This window comes from Cynocephalus volans, chromosome 1 (assembly GCF_027409185.1).
Source record: "Cynocephalus volans isolate mCynVol1 chromosome 1, mCynVol1.pri, whole genome shotgun sequence".
NCBI classification, from domain to species: domain Eukaryota; kingdom Metazoa; phylum Chordata; class Mammalia; order Dermoptera; family Cynocephalidae; genus Cynocephalus; species Cynocephalus volans.
Window position 1 is genome coordinate 210888578 of NC_084460.1, and position 19881 is coordinate 210908458.

General features: G+C 33.9%; 1 protein-coding gene across 1 annotated transcript in view; it reads right to left on the bottom strand.

Moving 5' to 3' along the window:
* LRP1B (LDL receptor related protein 1B) overlaps positions 1-19881 on the bottom strand; it is a 1457254-nt gene that overhangs the window by 116086 nt on the left and 1321287 nt on the right. Inside the window, exons 68-72 of the mRNA XM_063085362.1 lie at positions 16394-16500; positions 10377-10506; positions 8601-8707; positions 7968-8100; positions 2015-2137 (exon numbers count right to left, since the gene is read on the bottom strand). Of these exons, the coding sequence (XP_062941432.1) occupies positions 2015-2137; positions 7968-8100; positions 8601-8707; positions 10377-10506; positions 16394-16500 (600 nt within the window). The remainder of the gene's footprint in view (positions 1-2014; positions 2138-7967; positions 8101-8600; positions 8708-10376; positions 10507-16393; positions 16501-19881) is intronic.

The window sequence follows — 19881 nt, forward strand, 5'->3', positions numbered from 1 at the left end:
TTTGTCTTCACTTTTCTCCTTATTGATATTGGTAACATAAAATATGTTGGACACTGTTGTAAGTACTCTTTTAGAAACTCATTTTTTTCCTTATAACCTGGATTCTCTGGCCTTTTTCTCTTTTTCATTTTAGATAACAAAATCCTACTTAGATGACTGAAACCATCTGCCCTCCCAATATCTGCATTCGGAAAGACCAGGAATGTTGCAGATGATCATACTACAAGGCCAACTGATACCACCAAGTATAAACACTTCTCAATGCTACTTGTAAAGCCTAAAGTTATCTAGCCATGCCACTGTCCTATCTTTTGCAATAATGATTCAAATGTGCATTCCTTCCAAACCTTTCTACAGAAAACTTCTACCTTCTACATAAGAATATGATTCCTATCACACACACAAAAAAAGTAGAAACAAAAAGATGAAACTTCCTTAACATCTTATTAAATAATTGCAGACCTACTTATATCTACATATACACAATCAATTTATTTCAATAACTTTTTAACAACAGAGATATAGCATAACTTGCTCCTATTTAAATGCAATTTTTCGCCTATTCTGGAATCATTTTCTCCTGCCTCCTCAGGAATCATTCCATCTTTCATGAAACATGTTTTCACTCTGGTGTTTCTATTGCCACACTCATTTTTTTTTCATTAATTTTTCTGTGGTCATTCACCCGAGTCTCTTCTGGTGGCTCATATTTATTTAGATGTTTGGTGTCACTCAATTTCTTTCCTCATCCCCTTCTTGTCTTATGCTTTACTACCACCCAGCATAATCTTGAAAATTTCATAGTATTTATTTACCACATTTTATGCTGACTGCCAAATTTATATCTGTAGACCATATCTCTCCTTTATGCTCGAGAACCAAACATCTAGTGTTTACTTGAAATTTCTACTTGAGTGTCTCCTCAAATGCATCTAAAGCCAATCTTCTAATCTTTACTTCTAAAGCTGTTCCTCTTCCTGTGTTCCCCTACCATTAGAATGTGCAAGCAAAAACACACTACGAATTATAAAACACCCTACAAATTAAAAAACTTACTCTCTCACCCCCCATATTCAATCCATTACTTAATCCAATTTATTTTTCCAACTCTATCAACCTTCAAGTTGTCTATATTTTTCTATCACATGCTGTCATTCTTATTCCAAGCTACTACCATAGCTTGCCTAGAGTACTGCAATAGTGTTAACTAGTCTTGCCCCTTTCTCTCCAATGCTTGTAAAACGGAAGTATGACCATTTGCCTTCTCTGCTTAAAATTCTTTAGTATTTTCAATTGTTTTCAGGCTAAATCTAAAATCTCTACCAAGAGTCACATCATTCCAGGTGTCTCTGCTTTCTCTTTTGTTTCATCCTAAACCAACATCTACCTTGATTTGTACTCTCCGGGGACATGAATCTTTCAATTCCTCTAGTAAGCCATGGTTTGCTCTGTCCCAGGGCCCTTACACATCTTATTTCTTTTATCTACAACATTGTGTCACCCCTTTATTCTCAATACCTTTCACTTACCTGGTGACTACATGTTTCTCAGACCCAAACTCTAATGTTATTTCTCATATTTCTTTTGAATGAAAGCTCTCTGGCTGAATACTTTTATAAATTACTTTACTTTTTCCTCATAGCATATATCATAATTTTTAATCATATATTTTTATGATCATTAATATCCATCTTCCACTAGATTCTAACCTCTGTAAGATAAAAGACCTCATTCAAGAGGCCAACTACTCTAAATCCTCCCAGACAGTCCATAATCTATCTTTTGAATAGTGATATATGCAAGTTCAGATTTAGAAGAACTCTCTATAAAGCCATAAATATTGAACAGGGTAATCTCTTTATTACCTGAACAAAAGCTGTATCTGTTGTTCTACTTTATCTATCTAACCCCAGGATGGTAGAATTTGTGGTTCACCTCACTACTTCATTGATTCATGCTAGCACATTAGATCAGGAGATGAGAGTATAATCTAGACCCATGTGAAATGCCATACCACACATGTCAGGGGCTTCATCAGAGCTGTCTCCACAGTCGTCTTCTCCATCACACACCCAGAAATGTAGTATGCAAAGGGAATTATTGCAAAGGAACTCATCAGCTCTACATATATTCCCACCTTTATTTTAAAACAAAAGACAGATGGTCAACATAGTTAATGCTGGTCAAGTAAGCAGAACACATATTCCTCTAATTCTTAGCACACAGTATCTAGTTTCTTTATTCTTTATATTTATTTTATGTGTAATACTAAAAGCAGGTAATGTCCAAATTTGTTTTTAAAAGAGTGTTCACGGTTTACATGTCAAAGTATCATAACATTACGTTCATATATATCATATTTTCCTTGTAGAATACTAATAAAATGGCAGAAGAAAGCTTTTTTCAAATCTAAATTATCTTCTTCGCATAATCTTTAAGTTACTGAGTATTTGGACTTTTAAAAGTATTAATTTTTACTATTAAAAATTCATTGTTCTAGAAATAAAAGACATTTTTAGAGTTACTGTATACTTTAGCTGTATCTGGAATACTAACAAACCAGATCATTAAAAACTTAGAATAAACAGTACAAAGTTCTTTGTAGTCACAGAAAAACATTTATTCTTTTAAAAACCATTTCTTATAAAAAAAGACTTTTTCTTATACAAATTTTTCGATGAGTCATCCAATGTTTTTCGTATTTTTAAATGCTTTTATTTTATTTTTTTCTTCTCACAAATAAATAAAAACATCAGTAATACAGGGATATTCTAATGTAAAATTGCTAAGTACATCAACCACATGCAAATGACCCAAAGAACCTGTCAATTTGGGCTATATGTCTAGAGATGCAGCAATTTATATTGGAGATTGCAACGACTGAGGAGTTAGGAATTGTGGATTCTTGTCTTGCTTTGGACAACTCTATTTATTTCTCTAGGACTCAAAGTCTTCATATGTTATAAAAGAGGCACAGTCAAAGTGAATTATAAGGTCATATGTGCAAGCAGTACCTGAGGAAAGAATGCAAAGATGGGAATTTAGAATTAAGGTAAATAAGATTGCTCTCAGAGTATTACACTACCTATTTGAACCTCATACGTAAGATTAAAGGTATGGTTCCTGAGATGGCTAGATTTGTCTGACTGAAGGAATTAACATATTTAAAAGTGGATATGCTCAGTAGAACATGGGGCTGGGGAGTGATAGTGGTCATACTTGCAAGCCTGGAAAATACCTAGAAAGGGTTATTGTTCATCTCGTGGATTCACTTTGAAGGAAATAATGAGCCTAGTGTTGGGAAGGTCAAATAACCCTTCTTGGTCTGAGTTTTGACTTGCTACATAAATCTCTAATAATTCACTTCCAGTGGCAAAAGGTTTAGCTTAAGAAATGATAGAATCAGATTTGGATTTTAGAATGAATGCACTAGTTGTTGTGTGGAGAACTTGAAAATGAAGATGGAGTAAAGCCAAGCCTGGAGGAAAAAAGACCAATCTGAAGAGGGGTTGGGGAAATCCAGAAACAAACAAACAAACAAACAAACAAACAAAAACAACTGATGGTAACTTGATTTAGAGGAGCTACATTTGAGAACTCTTCAGAAGGTAAAATCCTCAGTACCTGAGGCTAAATAAATGAGGGTGGAAAAGGAGAGGGCGCAGTCAAACATGGAACTCAATTTTTGGTTTGTTTGGAACATTTGGTGAATGTTGGTGTTGTTCAACAAATAAAGGAACCCAGAAGGAGAAGCAGGCTTAGGAGAAATAACAATGCCTTTAGTTGAAGGTACTGGAAGATAACCATGTGGTGATGTTTAGCAGGCTAGTGGATAAATGTGTCTGAAACATAAGACAGGTTTCTGAGCTGTAAGTGTGTATCTGGTAATGATCAGAATATAGCTGTTATTTGAAGTTTAGGAAGAGAACACTGAGGAAACCAGCATGTAAAGATTAGGTAGATTAAGAGCAGTTTAGAAAAGAGACTGAGAAAAAGGAACCAGAGTGGTTGGAGAAATATCTGGACGAGTGATATCAGACAAAATATGGGAAAAGTGTTCTAACAGGAAGCATAGCACATTTAAATAATGGTAAGAGATTAAATTTAGTAAAGTGGTGGTGAGTTTAGTGAAATGATTGTAATTGATTATTAAATGAAAAGAAGAAGTAGTAGTGAATGAAGAAATCTCTTTTCAAAAGTCAAAAAGGGTAGGAAGAGAGGAGAAAGTCAGATTATTGTAAGCGAGCCCAGTTGCTTGTGTGGGAGAAAACAGATGCCTTAGCACATTTCAAGGTTTCTAGGAATAATTCAGTAGACAAGGTAGTTTTGAAGATGCAGGAGGGAAAAGATAATTGAAATAATGCATTCTTTGAAAATTCAGAGACTGTGAAGTGTTTGAGATCTAGAGCAAAATAAAAGGATTAGCCTTAGCTTGGAGGTGACTGAGACAAGTGTCTGTTTCAAGAGGAAGGAAGGGGGAAAGTCTGAGCACAGCTACAGGTAGACTTGTTAATTTGGTGACCAGATGTTGAAAAAGAGTTCACAATTTTTATTATTGCTGTAAAATAAAAGGTGAGGACATTAACTGAGAAAGATAGAGTTCTATCTTAGTGACAGATTTGAGGAAGAAAGACAACTTAAAAAAAAACTATATGGTTAATGGTAGAGAAACATGATTAGGAAATTATTAGATAGATTGCATAAAATCTTTAAGGATAGAGCTGATACCAAGAATTTATAGTAAAATCAATCTGAACAGTTGTAAGATTTTCTGCAAAAAAAATTAGCAAAACTAGTACTGTTCACATTGGCATCTCTGAGAACCACCAAACTCTATGATATATGCAAAGGCAGATCCTTGGTCAGTCCATAAGGTGAATATCATTCTCTGAGATTTCTGATAGCTCCATATCTGTCACTGGGGTACCCTTTTCTTTCAAACTTTTACAATGCTGAGCTCTAAAATGCTATAATTTAAAAACAATCTCCATACAACAAAATACCATACCATTCAACTCTCCTTGAAAAAAAAAATCAAAATAGTAATACTCATATGTGCAGTCATTTGTACTAAAGAAGCCAAAGATAGGAATACTGGTATGAGGTGAGTGTTACCTTAATTCGAAATCAAAATCCATAGACTATGAAGGAGAGTTTTGTTCTTTCAGAATAAAGATTCTAACAACTAAATTTCATTGCATGCTCCATTTTACAATGGATTAAATTCAAACAGAATTTGTGAACTCTTGACCTCCTCTAATTACTCTAGAAAACTCTATTTGTAGCCCACTACAAATAGAAAAAATGTAAAAAAGAAAAAATGAGTTCCCTAAGGTATTGGAGTAGATAACATTATAATTTCCCCCATAAGAGCATTGGACATGCCACTGTGTTTAATAATAAGAGAAATATAAATGAAATCATAATTGTAACAAAAAGCCAAAGGTTTTGTGATAACCTGCTAAAGACTGCATGTTGTACTATAAAAATTTGCATTTCAGAAATTGCATCATGGGGCACCATGACATCCTGAGTCTAACTTAAAATGCCTTATTTTGAAATGGCATGAAGCACACGTAAACAACAGAAAAGGTGTAATTTGAAGAGATTGGCTAGATTAAAATTCCAGTTTCCTAGTCATGTTCTTAATCAGCTCAACAGGAGGTTATTAGAAAAATAGAAAAGTATATATTCATTAACAATAACACATCTAAATTATAACTGAGCCCTTGGCAGGTTCATAGAAATCTGGTCAAGTGCATCTTCACATAGAATAAGCATCTAAAGTCTCATCTTAATTTGAAGAAACTTTAACATATGATAATATTTTATAATTTATATAGTTTTTGAGATGATGATTCCTAAAAAAATACTTTTTAATCTTTTCCTGAAAAATTGTGGTGAAGAGTAGATTCAGGCCAGAACAAGCACCTAGTTTCCTTGAGGTGATATGTTTTACTTTTAAAATGTGAATGCTGCTTTTAATTCCATAGTATTTTGGGTTTTAGTCTCTTAAAGTAAACCACTAAAATTGATCCCCTGGGAAAATGTGCCACGCTTATCCTGAAGTTTCTTAGCTTCCAGCCCCCAATACTTAGTTCCAATCAGCTCATGTGACGGACCAAAGTGACATTGAGTAGATGTTCATACTGGCATTTCATTTCCTCAGTGCCTTAAAATACATTTATCCAATACCTAAGCCACTTCCTTGGAGTAAATTAAATACTAGAAATTTGAACTTGTTCATGCCTAAAGTACACCCATACAAAATCAAATACTTTAACCACTAAGGAATTTCACTGGAACTCAATTACCTGGCAGCAAAGAAACCTGAGAAAATTAGAAGTGCAAGTGGAGAGGGAGGGGGGCTTTGACACATTTGTAAATGACAGCATTAAAGGCTCTCAACTCTTCTTTTAGTCTGTGAAATTAAACGTTTAGTAGAATGATTTTAGATCAGAAAGGCACTTCAGATTTTCCAGTTTGGTTAGGATATGATACAAAAAGAGGAATACAGGAATTTAAGGCTGGGAAGGTAAAATGGGATTATTCTCTTGTGACCTGACTGCTGGGTTGAGTTGTTTCTATAACCAGGAACTGTAAGTAAGGACTGACATAATCAGAGGTGCACTTAAATAAGATGAACCTGGTAGCAGTGAATAGGATATCTTGGGGACCAGCTAGTTGACATTACAGGAGACCAAGCAAGAAGCTTGGGAGAATGAACTAGACTGGTGGCAGTAGAGAGATGGAGGTGATTAGCTAGAAAATAGAAAATAAGGAATAATTTAATTATTATACAAAGTCTTTGAATACAATAGTTCATATGAGTTGTTGCTGCCAGATTGTCTGCAATGTTAGCTGTCTCTAGAGTGACCAACTACAGAAAGTGAGTATGAAATCATAACCAAAGGTAGAAATTGTTATTATGAATATCTAGCTTTTTTATATCTCTCTAAAATGAACTAAAGAGTCCAAATGAAACTAAAATTTCTTCTGCTGAATATCATATCTTGTCAGGTTTGGGATGGACATATCTAATCATAAACATCTGTTGTAATATTAAATAAAGTAGAAAGATATTTTCCTTGGGTGACTAGATATTTACGGAAGTAAATATTTTAGATATATGTAAACCGTATAAACTCTGAGTATATGTTCAAATGCCTTGTATCATGTGGTGACACCTAGCATTGTTTCTGCTCATGGCATGACAAATATTCTGTAAAGTTCATTGAGAGATTTTTGTAAGCAAATCATAATACATATTTAAACAACATATTAACAATATGAAAATAACAAGAATTGTTTAATTTGTGATCATTTTAAGCTTCAGCACGCAATTGCTTTGCTTTTATTAACTCTCATTAACTCTAATGTAGTAACAATTGCTGCTTTCAATGCGGTGGTTTACAACTAAAATGTTGTTATCTGTCAGGAAATTGTCTTCAGATAGCTGGGAAATAACATACGACAAAACTGAAAGTTGTCTTCCAGAAAGACAAAAAAATGTAGGTCATATTCTCAACAATATGGCACGAAGGAAATTTGGGGCACAACCCGTATATTGTACAGCACATGAATGTGTACAATACCATATGTTGTTACTATTCTTTCAGAGTAAGGCAAGACTTATGGAAGAGAAGCATACACCGAAAACACTTTTGTAACAATGGCTACATTGTCTATGTTTTCTGTAATCCCCATCCCTAAGTCAGCATCTAGTCTCAAGACTTATTCCTGATAGCCACTCAATAAACACTTGCATAACAGACTGAGATTATACTCTGTCTGAAAAGGGCCTGGATTTTGCTTATTTAGAACAGGCTGTTATGAAATGAAACTAGAAAGAGTAAAAAGAATCATTTAGTGATCCTATCCTCTGCTTCTAGCACACACTATGTATTCTGCACAGCACCTTAACTTCCATTGTCTCATTTATAGACACGCACACAAAAATACTTTACCTCTTTCACAGCTGTCTTCATCACTGCCATCCACACAGTCACGAATTCCATCACACAGCCATCTTATTGGAATACAGTGGGCTTTGTTTTTGCACCGAAACTGATCTTCCTTGCATTCAGTCACACAGTCCATCTGTTCAAATACAAATGTGTGCTGCGGTTTTTGTTAATGATAATGACACAGTCATGGGCAAAATGAACATGCAGTTTATAACACTGGAGATTTATTTCACCGTGGCCTTTTTTTTTTTTTGACTTAATGATATAACATCTACAAATGACAATAGATTTTAATATATGAACAACATGAAGATTCAGGTATTTGCTGAGATTATTGGATTCAATGTACTTGTCTAACTTTTTAGACAGTGCTAAGAATCAAGATTCTCTTTATTTTCGTTACATTCGCCTTCCCAAACCTAATTTGCGTAATTCAAAGATTTTATTTATTTATTTATTTATTTTTATTTTTTTTTTGTCTTTTTCGTGACCAGCACTCAGCCAGTGAGCGCACTGGCCATTCCTATATGGGATCCGAACCCGCGGCGGGAGCGTTGCCGCGCTCCCAGCGCAGCACTCTACCAAGTGCGCCACGGGCTCGGCCCCAAAGATTTTAATAGAATAATGTTGTACCTCATCTGAACCGTCAGCACAATCATATTCTCCATTACATTTCAAAGATGCTGAAATACATCCTCTGCTGGCACATGCATATTCACTTGATGAGCAGGTAGGAGAAGCTGAATACAAAATTATAAAGTTGAGATTTAGATACAGTAAGAGAATGACTGTATTGGGAGATAAAAATATATAAAAATATAAATTTATAGACAGTAATAAGAATAGTTTATATTACTTAAACTATATTACATATTAGGTATTAAATATACATGTAAAATGTGCTTTACGATATTATTGAATTGTATTAAACATACTTCAATGATGTAGTAGCCTGTGCAGTAAGGAGTTAATTCATTAGAGTAAAAAAGTAAAAAAAAAAAACTCAATATTTTCCCTCCCTTTGATTTTGAAGAGTTAAATGAGTTTTTCACAGTTTTAAATTAAATAATTTTAAATTTTTAAAGCCTCAAATTAATTTCAAAAATGTAATAATATTTTACTAATCCTTGGGAATGTCAATTCATATATGCACATTGTATAAAACAAAAAGTGGAAAATCTGGCATAGACCCAGTGATATCTACTTGGCTGTGTTGTCATAAATGTAGTATCTGAATAAGCTTTTTAAAGAAGTTTATTGTTTGGGGGTTTTAAATGAAAATACATACAATTAATAGAACCTGTAGAATTTTTAGTATTCCTTTATTATTTAGAAATTAGAAATAACAAGTGGATAAATAAGTTACTACCACTATCCAGCCTAACTAATTGATATAGGAATTGTGACAGCTGCCTCTGTCTATGGGTTTGGGTTTGCAAGGCTTGCATTCAAACCGCTGGGGTACTGGCCTTATATTAGGGCTCTATGTAGCCAAATGTTCTTACATAATGACTTTGTGGTCTGAATCGCTTAGTCCAGGAGTGCTAAAAAGCTTTTTCCTTGAGCTTTATTTTTTTAAATTGGCAGTATTTGCTTAGGAATCTGTATTAATAAGGAGTCTATGAACATGTCTGGATTCAGTAAGAAAGATGTAATCAATTGGCCATATGGACCACTGGTACGGTACTGGGGCATGGGACTTGTGTGCGTTTGTATCTGCTATTCTGACCTAGTCCCTCAAGGTAAAGCACTTGTGTGCTTTTGTGGTTATAAATAGATTATAGTATGATTTTCCCCACTAATTTTTTATAAGATAGCGTAATTAAAATTTCTAAGTAAACAAGTTAAGTGTTTAATGAGTATATTTATAGAGTCGTATTTAAGGAATAAACATGCATAGATTGGGTGAGTGGGATCACTGTTTTTTTGAGGTTTTCTTTTTGCCATACTCTGATTTTCCTTCCTAATTTTATTTTTATTTTGGCCCAAGACATAAATACAAATAATACACTTATGCTTCTTCTCAGGCGACACATTGAAACTACTACATTCTGTTTTATAACCTCAATTTCCATAACTGAAAACCCAACTTTTATCGTACTTTACAGTTTTAACGTATTTCATTTTGCTATCTTGGGAAAATAATTCCAAATGGTGTGATAAGATATAGGAACCAGAAAATCAAATTTGGGTGAATAACACTTGGATCCCATACATAAGTAACGATCTCTCTGCCAAAACACTTTCAAAACATATGAAGGGCACACAAATTAATTTATGCACAGATATTTCAGATTATTTCTTAAAAGTGGTAAATAGAACTACATATTTTCTGCATATTGCTGCTTGAATTAAAATTCTATCAAGGTGAAATGTCAGCTACATTGAATATTATTTTCATAATTTTACCTGGTTCACAGTTTTTCTCATCTTCCCCATATTTACAGTCCTCGTGGCCATCACATTTCCACTTTGCTAATATGCACTGACCATTGGAACACTGGAACTGATCTTTGGAACAACTAGTTTCACAATTTCTCTATCAAAAACAACACAGACATAATTAAAATTAAATTTTAGAAAAATATCTACAAACCAAAGGCAACCAGAAAACTTATGCACAGAAACCTAGAAGTATAGAAACTATGTCTACTACATACAAGTGGCTTAGAATATTATATTTTAAGTCCATGATTATATAACATAATTATAACAATTTTCCACTTTCGTATGTCTCTGTGGATAATAAAACAGGCAAATGGAAAGAGGACATAAATTCCATGGCCTTATCATACTAATTAAATCACTCAGAGTGGATCATTCCTCAGTAGATAATAATGGAGTAATAGAATTTTAATAATTGTAGGTAGTAATGAAGACTGTGGGAAAATAAAAGGGTTAAAGCTTATTTCTAAGCAGTTGCATCTAGTTCATTGGTGGAGGCTGAACAGGAGGATGGAATGTGGAACAAACAAGAATCCTCAGGGCCGAGCCCGTGGCGCACTTGGTAGAGTGCTGCGCTGGCAGCGCGGCGACTCTCCCGCCGCGGGTTCGGATCCTATATAGGACTGACCGGTGCACTCACTGGCTGAGTGCCGGTCACGAAAAAAAAAAAAAAAAAAAAAAAAAAACAAGAATCCTCAGGCAAATCTGTTTTGCATTGACAAACCTTCCTCTAGTGTTCTTTCTTTTCCTGTCTCCCCATCATTTTCTCCACACTGACTTGTCCTTTTACTCTTTAGTTGGTGTTCAGATTCCTCTTCTCCTCTTTTCTGACATTTCTTCCTAAAGAACTGTGAAATGAACTGTCGCAATTGTCATTTCTGCTAGGCCATAAACAGATTTTATTTGAAAGTCAAACAGGATGGCAGATTTACCTTTGAGGATCTTTCAACTCTTTATATGAGATAAATAAAAGGGATCCACTAGAAATTCACCTTCCCTGGGTCTAAACACTCTGGTTGAAATGAGATGCTCCAAAGAAATGTCTTGCTGGGATGACATGTTTCTGTTGACAAGCAATTTCTATTCTTGCCAAAATGTACTTGTCTGCTCCTTCCACAAAAAGTGCAATGCTCTCACAAGCATGTGGAACTTCCAGTGAGTGAGTCATGTTAAACTACTACTGCTGCTTCTTTCCAGTTTCACTCCCATGAAAGAAGGGAGAGTTTACTTTCTACATTCCTGCTGATGGCAGTTTAATTACACTGCTATATAAGCAATTTTCTTCTTCCCTTCTTTTCCTAAATATGAGGGTTTACCATTTGCTAGTGACTTTCTTAGATAATAAAAATGCAATGAAAACTAAAATTTACTCTCTATATTTGATAAACTCATAGACTAGTATGAAACACCAACACCTAAACCAACAATTGCTATAAAATATATTAACTTCTAAGATAAATGAATATGGTTTTAATTGGAGGTTTTAGAAAAGGCTGAACAGAGGAAGTTTTGCCAGAAATGGCATACCTAAGAAACTTCTTCTCATGTGTAAGAATAATTAGAAATGTGGAGTATCTGAAAGATAAACTAGGTAATGGTGAATGGCATGAAAGACATTAAAGAAGCAGCCCATGGACTGGTCATGAGAAAGAGATGTCACATGTGTTGTTCACCAATGTGCTCCCCGTGCTCAGTTACAGCCCTGTGTATAGTAAGCATACAATAAAAACTGTGGAACAAGTGAATGAGGTAACTAATGTAGAAAACAAAAATAGAAATAAAAATCTCATGTAATTGAGCTCTACTGGGACAAAGACTATGTCTGTCTATGAAACATGTATCTAATGCTATGCCATGATTATAACAATTGCTCAGTAAACGTTTCTAGAATTAATAAATGATTATCTCAGCAGTTAGGCTCATTTAAGTAAAATATCTCAATAAACAATGGCACTGTTTTATCTATGGTGTTTTGACAACAATACAAAAGGTGGAAGTTCTAGGTACTTTTCCTATCATCAGAAGATTTCGATGTGCAATAAATTATGGTATAGTTGGGTATGTGGGTGTAAGTGTATGTGCTTATATGTGTGGGTATTTAATTATTATTTTAGATACCTAAAAACATACAAAAAGTAAAGAAAATAGTAATGCGAACCCTATGTGCCCATCATGCACAATCAACAATTAACACTTCACTACTCGCATTTCATCCATTCTCCCCCTTACGTATTTACATTCTGGTATATTTTAACACAACAAGGGCATCAGAAAATTAAAAATATCACAAAATAAACAATAATTTCTTTGTATATCCAATCCATATCCAAAATTTCCTCATTTACGTAGCTGTAGATATTGTTTGGAAATATGAGAATTTAAAAGACATCTACACATTGAATTTGGTTTAAGTTTTTAAAATGTATAATTATTTACCATTCTCTCAGGTTTTTTAAATACTATTTACCACGTGAAGAAACCAAGTCATTCATTCTACAGAATGTCCCACATTCTGATTTTGACTACTGACATCCTTAGCAACCTCCAAAGTGACTACAAAGCTTTTTATTTTTTTTAAAGTATTGTGAATCCATGGAGCTTTATGCATTTATTGTGTTTCAATTCATTATAATCATTTTTCTTTCTGATACTCAAATTTTTTCTTTTGTCAATGGGAGTTTCTTCAAGTTTGCTCCTGTGCACTTATCCTAATAGCTTAAGATATTAGCAGCTCATCTTGTCAATTTTCTTTCTTAGACATAGGATTACACATTTCTCAAAGGAGTCTTGTTTCCTTTAATTGGGAAATGGCATTTAGAGACCACTCTGTGAATTTTTTGGATAGTCATTACTGCTGAGTTTTAAATTTTTTTCAGTAGCAGAGGTAGGCATTGTATATTTTTAGAAAGAGAAAGATTAATCAAGATCTCATACTCATTCCCTCCGGGGAAGGGGAATGGAAGTCGGTGATTAGTTGGGTGGGGGACACGGGGAATAATCACACTTTGTGGTAATGGGCATGCTGATAGTGTTGATCTGGCCATCACATCTTGGGCTCAAGTGGTGACGGTCAGATTTGTTTACTATGAATATGCATAACAAACAATTTTTTTAAAAAGTAATGAAAACATTATTAGCCTTTTTATAGTTCAATTCATTATAATTTGATGTTGAATGTTTTCGGTTATCAGAGAAGATGGATTTACCATGAGGCAGCTTGTTCAAGCAAAAAGAGCACTTGATTTCAATTCAAGAAACCTGGGTTCTAGCCCTCATTCAGCTACTGACTGCCTGGGTGAACTCCACTTTGTTTCTTAGTGTCCCTGAAGAAGAGTTAGCTACATCTCCAAAGTTTGCTGAGATCTAATACTCTATGATATTTGTCATTGGCACTTAGGATTCTCAGACAGGAATGGGTCTGATGACTGTCCTACTATAGTTGTTGGCAGAAAATGCTTCAGTATGGCTTATGTTCTTCCAGTAAAATTCTACAACTGACAAGATCCTTTCTGGGTTTGCCATTTATATTCTCTAAATAAAGTTCTTTAATTAAAAAATATGTCTTATACTGATACTTTGGAATTTAATATTACAGACTTTTCACTTAATTTTTTGTTTCTATATTTATATCTTCTTTATTTTACTTTCAGTGCTAATGACATTAATATTAAGAATTTGAACAACCCTATATATGAGTTTCAAATGAGCAAAACTAATATTATTATTAACATGTCTATGAATGCAGTGTAAGATTCTTTTGTGTTTCTTTTTGTGCTTAGAATATATTATGCTAGATGTAGACACCGAATATTATAATTTAAAGTAACTTTGAATAATAATTCTCTGTATGTTACAGAGATATACGCTTGATATACAATTAGGTTGATCCAAGTTGGGTTTTTTAAATTTCTTTTTTATTGCTTTGGCTGGATATTAACAAGCTAATTATACTATCAGTTCACTTTCATACAGAAACTTATCTTCACAATTCTCCAATTTTTGTTCTTAATATCAGAGTATTCTGTGTATAATTCTGCCTTCTAGCCATTTATTCAGCCCTCCTTTTTGTTTGCTTTTTTTTTTTTTTTTTTTGCTTTTTGTCAATGCAACCTGTCATTCTGGACTTTAGAAAACAGATGAAAATCAACTGCCTATAGCGTTAACCACTTCATTACATACAGACTGTACTAAATGTCTGTAAATGTAGAGAAAGACTGCCTTTAAGGAAGATCATTTTATTTCCTCAGAGCATTATCACAAAAATGCCTGGATATATGGAAATATATGTGGCCATCAAAGAACTATGTCTACTAATTATGACATGAGAGAAATGTTGTTAATATTTCACATAAACAAGATTTTGAAAAAAGTGTTTGATTTTGTATATGTAACTTGCATACCTGGTGAATAACATGCAAAATGAAATCATAAGCCTTTAGCAATATATCCCCACCTCTGATATTTCACAGATTATACAGGCTGGTGTAACATATTAAAACATTTTTTTTTCATGGTATGGATATGTTTATGTGAAGTATGTTTTCCTGCTTTGGAAATGTTTAATATAATTTTTGAATTAATGACTGCTAAGTAAATGCATTAGTCAATGTAAAAATTTAACTCCTCCATAGGTTTTTAAAATTTTTGTTTTGACTTTTGCTTTGAGAATAGCCCCATGAGTAAAAGTGGTATTTTTAAACTTCTTTTGAGATAACTTTGCATCCTTGAGGTTTAGATTTTGCTGGCCTTCAGGTGAAAAGTTATATCCATTTGTTTTCAAAATCTAGGCTCATGAATGTGATTAGAGTGACCTTTCCAAAATGGTGAGAGAGTGGAGAAGAATTATCCAATTTTGATAAGAATGCATAAGGGCTGGAAAAGAACTAGTTATGTGGATTCTATAAATGGTAGAGACCTGCAGTATCTCCCAAAGAGGCAGGAAATCAGTGAATACTTAGGGAAGTTGGACCTGAAACACAGTAACCTCCAGAACTACAGGAAAGATCCTCTCTGGTCAAGCCTATGGTCCATGGAAAGTCTTTCATAAGGGGTGAGTAGACAAGCTTGTCAAACAGAGCAGTTGAGCTCTAGGGAGTCATTGTATCACAGAAGGTGCCAGAGTGTCCACTGAGGACTGGAAACCTCTATTTTCCTTCACCTCTGATTGGACCTGATTGCACAAGTTCTGTGTTCCTGATATTATCCTACAGAAACAGAGAAAATCCTTAAAAGGGACTATTATTGGACTTCTCTGTGATGGGAAAGGGAGGGCTTAAGGTCATTTTAGGTTGGATGGAGGAAAAAATATGTGACCATCTGTCATTTATTACTTTTAAAACATCATGGAGTAAATAATACCTGACATAAAACACACAAATGCATAAATAACGAGTTTTATAAAGCATTATAAATCCTATCGCAATCTAAGTTTACAGAATTATTTGGAGAAATTCTAAACTTTTTCACTTAAAGCTGTGTGTACATAGGCCTTATTATAAATGGATTGTGATTCATCACCTAAGCAAAGCTCAACCTGTGGTTTCATGAAAATTGATGACCCACATGGAAGTCTGTAAAACTATATCTATTGAAGAAAGAGACTGGGGAGAAGCAACTGTTTAAAATGCATAAAAATATTAGTCCTGACTATAAATACTGCAGCAAATTTATGAACAAATTCACAGATGGCAAGGGCATCAGCTACAGGGAATAGGGTTTTCAAACATCTTATTCCCAACCCAGCCATTCACCAGTTGAGGTAAAACAGACTATAAAATTAACTGTCAATAGCAGCACAAGAGCTATTCCCCACGCTGGGGGAGTGCAGCACAGCACATGATATAAGACTTATCTCAGTATGTCAGGGGCAAAGTGCATTTCAGAGCTGTACTTGTCACACTTATTGGAGTGAATACTAATAATTATAAATGTGGTTCCAAAAAACTGCTTTCTTTTTTGTTTGATTTTGTAAAGATGCCTACCTCATCAGAGCCATCTGCACAGTCAAAATCTCCATCACACCAAAATCTTGAAGAAACGCAATCCCCATTGGCACAGAGAAAATCTTTCAATGTACAGGTCTGTGGCTCTGGGGATAGAAAAATAGCCTAGGGTTATTCTCTTATATGCAACTGAATTCTAAAATTTACATGACATACAAAATGAGGTAGCATTGAAAAAAAGAAGTTAGCCAAGAGGAACCAATAAATTGCTCAGGAAAATGTCTCATGAAGCATCTATACTACCTAATATAATGATTTTTCAAATTTATTTTTAAAGTCATGCATAGAAAGTTGCATTACAGAAACAAATTGGGAAAAAAGACAAAAGATAAATAGCCTACTCTTTAATAAAAATACAGCAGCAAAGTAAAATAAAAAGCATAAAAATCCACATATTGTCATACTATAACTATGACCTTTTAAAGCTGGAGTTCAAAGTCATTTTATTTGTCACTTTAAATAAGACATTTTGTAGCTCTCTGTGCCCAAGGGCTGTTTATTAACTGGGGGGTGAGTCTAGCCTTTGGTTCTTGACTTTTTATTACATATTCTAATGACTTTCTAATTATTCAATTTTGTCTGCAGAAAATCCAGAGTTCACGGGACAAGAAGGGTACAGGAGGATACTATTGGATATAACCAGATAGGTAAGGGTTGAAAAGTCAGAAGGAGGCTGTTTTCTTTGAAAACTGCCTATTTGTTTATGCAACATTTTGCATACGCCAATATAATTTACCTACCAATTTAGATAATTTCCTATTTATTGATTTAATTACACTTCACCATATTCCACATAGGACAGAAGCCAAATAGTATGGCTTAACTACTTGGCTTAATTCCTATGTGGAATGTGTTTCATCTGGACAGTGAAGTAGGATTTCAGCAATTTGTTTCTGCAATAATCAATATGACTGCTGGAGATCATCTTCTTTTTAGTTTTTGTTCTCTAAACAGGACTGCTGCCTTACATGATGTAAGACCCCTTCCGTTTTTCTATTCATCAAGGACATTTGCAAATGTGTCATCATTCTTATTCGGGTGGAAGAGATATAGGTAATAGACATTATATTTAAGGAACATCCATATGAAGCCTAATTTTCTGCATAAATATCATAAAAATTCAGCCTGTGTTTGGATATTGCTCCACACAATCATTCAGTTTCCAAGTATAAGGTAATATCTTGATTGTCTGATATCATGAAGGCTCCTATGTTTCTATATAATGAACCCCTGTGAGAACATTGAAAGAATGTGGAAAGTGCAATATGTATCAAAGGGCATTTTGTTCTGCTCTGGGACATAATTTATTTTAAAATATGAAAGTCAGGTCATGAAAAAAAACAAGATGCCATTCAGTAAAATGTGAAAAAGTCGCTAAAAGGATAATCCCCTCATTTGTCTACATTTTTTTGTTTAGTGAATGTGACAATAGCAATTTCCATTTTTGTCTTCATACTGTATTTACATATATTATACTTCAATCTTAAAAAATAATTTTATTGATACTTATATACTAGTTATAACAATAATAATGACTACAAGCTACTGGCTGCTTATTTATTATTAGGCATTTGATGAATAATGCTAAATACTTAAATTAACTCATCAGTGAATCCTCATAACAACTCAATGAGTATATGCTATTGTTGTACCCTTTTTTGCATGAGTAAATCAAGGCACAGAGAGGATAAGGAACTTACTCCAAATTACTCCCAGCATGCAGAAGAGCTAGTTATTGAACTTGAACCAAGATAACCTGATACCAGAGCCTGTATATTTTACAACTAGGGTACATCATTGCCTCCCATACTACTGAGGAAGTTATAAGTGCTCACATATTACAGAAATTACTAGTAAAGCCCTGAGAAGTCAAGTTACTTGTCTAAGGCACATGGCTAACAATGTCTATTTTACTTAATAATAATAAGAGAAAACTCTCTTGTACTTATCACTCCATACTAAAGCCATTTTCTCATCTTTCATTTGCAGACAAATGCAATTTTATTCTTAGGAAAAAGAAATTATAATGAAATATGTTCACTTTATTTAACAATAGAAAATAACAACCAAAGAGTTTTTCATTAAAAGAATAAAGAGAGAATGTATTTAAAACTGATTGTACTCAGATGTTCAAAAACAGCAGAAGAAACGTTTAATTTCCTGGATTTGGGGTTATCTAAATGAGATTAATTCTTCCTTGAAAGTTCTAATTTTCCTTTATCTTATTTAAAAGCAAGTGCATTCATCACGTGCTAAATAGCAATAGCCTCACAGGCTTTGACACTCTTTGCTATATGAAGGGTTGGCAGTCATTGATGTAAATGTTATAAGAAGTCATATAGCCAACCGTTGGAGACATTTGCCCAATAGTTCCACATAGCACTTGTTCTATAGAGATTTATCATAACGTTATTAATTGTTCTGTTCCAATATGGGGGATGAAGGACTGAGTGACTTGTTGGGAAAAGCTTTTTCAGTGCAAATGGAAATTCTGCGTATTTCTATCATGTTTTTTAAAATGCCAGAAAATCTACTTCTGAATAATAATCATGAATTCTTTACACATATACAAATGCCATCAGGGAATGGGGTAGCTGGTCTTTTTCTGAACTTCATTTAGGCATCTCAGAATCTTTTGCCACTTAGAGAGCTTAAAAAGAAACTCTCTCTTGTGAAAAATATAATTTAGTTATGAGAGAAGATCCTAAGGGATTTTTTTACTCTTATTGCTTATCTTACTTTTGATCTTTTTCAGATAAAGTAAAAGACCAATTTCCAGACTTAGGCACGATAGTTAACATTTTTCTTGTGAAAAAGAACAAAGAAATATGACTATATCTGGAAGCTAACCCATTTGAACAGAAAATTTAAATGTGATATTTTCCCCAGTATTTCTCAAATGCTGTTACCACACTAATTTTCTCTAATATTACCTATATCCCTGAAGCAGGAGTAGACAGGGAATCCCACACATGAATAATTAACCAGATTTTCCCATAAGTATCACCTAGACAGCCCAGATTGGCAACCAAGAAGCTTTTGCAGGACATGCTTTCCATGTTTTGGAAGGCTAATACAAATTCTATAATAATAAAAAACAGAGGCATCATATGGATTGGTCATTTACTTTAATAGTGACAGAGGCAAAAATATGCAGCCTCAATTGAAAGGAGCTTTGGAAGCCATGTTGGCACAAAACTGAAAAATTGAAGTTCAGAAAATAAAAGTGATTTTCAAAGCCATAGAGTTAATGGCAAAGCAGAATGTCTTCCAAACTCCAGTTTATCCACTGAGAATATTATCATAAACCCTTGGTGAAAAGTTCAAATGCTATATGAATGTGGGTGTAAGCATCTGAGGAGAATTTTAAGAACACAATTAGTGCAACTGACGTCCTATTTAAATAATCTTCTCATATAAATTCAGTGTGAAAGTACTAGAAATTCAAATAAGGCAAAAGCAGCTTG